The 4,715-nt window shown below is 35.3% G+C and overlaps 1 protein-coding gene across 1 annotated transcript in view; it reads left to right on the forward strand.

The window, feature by feature from the left end:
• Positions 1 to 3,158: 3,158 nt before the first annotated feature.
• LOC117182681 (tigger transposable element-derived protein 4-like) overlaps positions 3,159 to 4,715 on the forward strand; it is a 23,587-nt gene continuing 22,030 nt past the window's right edge. Inside the window, exon 1 of the mRNA XM_033375786.1 lies at positions 3,159 to 3,246. Within this exon, the coding sequence (XP_033231677.1) occupies positions 3,159 to 3,246 (88 nt within the window). The remainder of the gene's footprint in view (positions 3,247 to 4,715) is intronic.

A 4,715-nucleotide genomic window follows, 5' to 3' on the forward strand; every position in this document is an offset into this window, starting at 1 on the left:
CTCTAATACATGTATTGGAATGCTGGACGTTGAAATCACGATTTACAACACTTACAATACATGTATTGGAATTTCCTCATTTCAATACGATGGTTGCAATTTTACCTTAAGCTTGTATTGTAGAATTATGGTAGATGTGTGGTAGAACTGCAAACATTTTTACAGTGTACACGGAAAAAAAAGATATCGCACAATGATATCGCAAACCTCTGGATTGCAAGCAAGCGCAATATGATAACGTACAATCAGGTCCCGGAGCTTTGTACGATATTATAATTCACTAATATCACAGACAAAAATGAAGTTAAATTTTGTTGCTGTCATCTGCTACGGCGTCCTTAGCAGCAATGGGAAAAAGGCAGAGTATGAGTCAGTTCGAGCTATAACTCGGGACTCTAGATTTAAAACAATCACAGAGAAAATTAAAATTTTGCTGCAGGTAAGACCTGCAACTGTTAATGATTAAACATATTTCGGCGAAAGTTTCATTGAGGTTAGGAAAATAATTCTTAACTCGTCGACTGCGTCGCGATGAAGTGAGCAAATTTCAGTAAAACATGTAGAATCTACGACAGAAAACACAAAAAAATATGTACTTACTGATGTATTTCCTCCAAAATAAATAACATTATTGTAAACGAATTAAAACTTACTTAATACAATTTTGCAAAAGCGAAAAATGTAACTATAATAAAACTTGCAATGTACGATATCACGATTTTGCGCTATTATAATGCGATAATTACGATATATAGCGCAGGAATTACTACATATATTGTAATTTGAGCGGTTTGGTTTTCTCAGTGTAGATACTAAACAAATGATTTCCAAATTTTTTGTCTCGAAAATAAAATAGGCCATAAACCGACCAAATCGACCCTCCTCCTTTCTAAAATTTGAAAAAATTTGGTTGGAAATATCTGGTTAATGAAGTTAACCTTCATTTTGGGACCCTTAAATAATGTATCAAAGGCTGACTCGATTGGCTACATCTTTCAAAAGTTAGCGTGGCTACAACATTCAGGTAACGATACATATAGGGTAGAGAGGCAGACACCGACAAAATTTTATGATTTTCGGATTCTGTGAGTGCCCAAAACGTAAAGATCCGTTAAAAAAATGAAACCGAAAATTTGGACGATTGCATTACACTCTGATGAAAAAGAATGTAAAAAATGGAAAATAGGGGAATCCGGGAAAGAGTGTGAAGTCTGTATTTAGTTGCTCTTACTTGTAAAATAAAATCTCCCTATACGTCACAAATCATCAGAAAACCTGTAATCCTCCTTCCCTCTGGCAGTGCACCGCAGTTTTTGAACAGCCACTTGGATAATTTTAGGATAATCGTTTTTCACTAATCTAATTGCCAAAGACGAAATTGAAAGCAGTTGAATGCAATCTATCCGGATTCCAGTGAAGATAACCTTGAAGCGAAACATGTGCAATTCACTTTCCGATACTAATTGTAAATTAAATTTAAATGAAAAACGCGACAGTAATTCTGAAGTCTCATTTTAATAGATGCATGCATGCAATACAGCATTTCTAACGTGATTGAAAACGAAGATCACAGAAACAGCACAGCCGAAACAGAGTGATATTGTAGCATAAAAGTATGCTATCCAAAGTAAAATCAGTTGAGTCACACCTGTGTGTGGCAAGCATAAGTCGGCATCTAGAAACGTATTTCTAAACATGCAGCTTCACTTAAAAAGAAAAATCTCACTAATGTCGAATTACCAAAGGAAAGTTTTATTTGCCTTATAAAAATAACCTCATCTTGATATGAGTTCTATGAGGGTTAATATGGTTAGAGCCCAACGTGTCGAAGGTACTTTTGTAAGAGTTGGATTTTTGAATATTCTGCTGCACGGGGAAGTCGCGGCATATATGGCATATATGGGTATCCGGGTAACCATTGACGTGCATTTTATCAAATAACTTTTTCCCTCCTAAACAAATAGACTAAAATCCTCCCGGATCCCCACGATTTGACTAATTTTCCATCGAATAATGAATTAAAAAGTTTTATTTATCTTACTTAAGTAAGAAATTTTCAGATTGAAAAAAGTGCATGTGTAGACCACCCGGGTACCCGGTTACCCCTAAACAAAAATCGTGGAATTCGTGTGTTACATCCTATAAAAAATACAAAATAAAAGTGAAATTAATAAATAAATAAAAGTCAATATAATATATTTTTAATAGTTTATTAAGGACATTCAATGAGAAAAAAGTTATTATTACATTTTTCAGTACAATCATTATGAAAAAATTGTCAAATATTCATATTATTATTTTATTCAGCTTGAAATATCTTTATAAACCATCAATAAATCAATATAATGTAATAAATACAATTATTTACAGCTAAAATATATTTTTACCTGAAAATCTACGCCTGGGTACCGGGGTGGTCATTACTGTGCATTTTTTTAGGTTATAGAAGAAGGGTTAAGGTGGGATCCAAACCACCAGAACCTCGGTAAAAGTACGTACAACAATTTTGAGAGGTACCAGCTGAAGGATTCAACGCCGGGCATCTAACATGAAGTCCGAGGGCCTAACCGCCTCTTAGCCACCGAGACTCTTATTATTATTAAAATTATTGTTATGTATTATTATTATTATTTAATATTAGAAAATCCTGAATTTAAACATTATAAATTTAAGTCTGCAAAGTTGAAAACTAATTGCAAGATATCTATTAAAACTGTTCTCAATATTTCTATTCGCTTGTTATAGTTGAAACTGTCATTACTCTATTTTGTATAATTTTAGATGAAATTGTTATTAAAATCAATTACATTGCAAACGTCCTCAATATTTTTAAATAGCATACAAAAATAATTTATATTCTAAAAATAGTTAAACAAATTCAAATTTAAGAAAAAAATAAAGTTAAGATGGTTCGGGCATGTTGAGAGAATACAAAATAAATGAGTGACAAGACAAGTATATCGGGGTAAAGTAAATGGCAGCTTACCCAAAGGCATACCGGGAAGAGAATGGTTAGAATGTGTGAATGAGACCATTATTCGAAGAGACATAAGAAGCCATAGAAACAGAAGAGCTTGCATAAGGAAATACATGGACAAGAAGGAAGCTAAAGTGGTATGCCAGGACAGAAAAGTGTGGCGACAAATAGTTTATAAAAAATGCATGATGAAGAGTGCCAGTGGACTGAATGCTGTCTGAAACGAAAGACCTTGAATACTCATGGACCCGAGTGGCGAGCTTTACAAGGTAACTTTGTTAAGCTCTTCGTCTTGGGTGATTGCTAGGGAGATTGATCAGTTACCTGGGTCAAATCAATGTTGCGAGCTAAACGTGTTGTTTAAGTAAACAACATGGGAATTCTACAGATTATTAATTATTATTCACCATTAAGCCATTTTTCTTCCGGGGTAGGCGTGCCTCACTCGGTGGGGAAAGGAGTAATGTGAGGAAGGGATAGAACATTTTTAGATTGATCCAGGATTAGCGTGTTATTTATGTAAATAATACGTTCATTCCGGAACACTGCTCCGACCCAGGTGGCTGATCAATCTCTCTAGCAATCACCTCAAGTGAAGATCCTCACAAAGTCGTTATGTAAGGTTCCCCACTTAGGTCCATTAGTGCCCAAAGTCTTTTGTTTCAGGCGGCATTCACTCTACTGACACTCTTTTTATTAACTATTTGCCGCCATAGTTTTCTATCCTGGCATACTTCTCTAGCTTCTTTTACGACCATGCATTTTTTTTGCAGACTCTCGTGTTACGGTGGCTTCTTATGTCTCTTCTAACTAGGGTCTCATTCACGCATTTTAACCATTCTTTCCGCGGTCTGCCTTTGGACACACAGCCATTTACTTTACCTTGATACACTTGTTTCATTAGTTGTTTGACATTCTCTCAACAAGCCCGAACCATCTTAACCGATTTCTTTCCCATGTGTCTATTAGCGTCTCTTTGCTTGCGTCTCTCTTCATGCTTGCATTCAGTTTATTCAACATTCTTTGCAAGTCTTCGATTGACTCTGTCATAACAACCTTATCATCTGCGAACGCTAACCCACGTACCCTTACTGTTTCGAGATTCACACCCTCTTCGCCGAGAAGAGCCATTCTTAAACACTTGTCCATAAATAATATAAATAACCATGAAGACATAACGCATCCTTGTCCAACTCCTTGAATAATATCGAAACAGTCACTCACATTCCCATTTACCCTTGCAGTCGCTTTGCTATCTGTATATATTGTTTTTATAGCTTGCAGGAGCCATCCTTTGACTCCTGGCATAAACCCACTTTGGGACTTCCCAAATCTTTGCTTCTGTTATTTTCATTACCCTACGAATAAGTACTTTTGAGTATATTTTACTTAAGGTACTTAATAAGCTAATCCCTCTGTAATAATTGCAGTCGCTTCATCTCCGAATTGTCCCCTAAAATAGTCTCTGAAAGCCTCTAGTATCCCGTATGTATCATATAGCATTTCCTCATTACTATTTCTCACTTTGACAAATTCTGTACGTTTGTTTCCCTTCATTTTCTTATAAAGGAGCTTTTTGCTTCCTTCAAAGTCGTTTTGTATTTTCTTCTCTTCTTCTGCTCTAATTTTATCTTTACTCCCAGGTGTCCCTCACCGATTTTGATGAAACTGCAATATGTTGTAGTACATCGAAAAATAAGAGACACGTATTTTTTTTTATCGGCCATTAAACACTTTT

Source organism: Belonocnema kinseyi, chromosome 2 (genome assembly GCF_010883055.1).
Source record: "Belonocnema kinseyi isolate 2016_QV_RU_SX_M_011 chromosome 2, B_treatae_v1, whole genome shotgun sequence".
In the NCBI taxonomy this organism is placed as follows: domain Eukaryota; kingdom Metazoa; phylum Arthropoda; class Insecta; order Hymenoptera; family Cynipidae; genus Belonocnema; species Belonocnema kinseyi.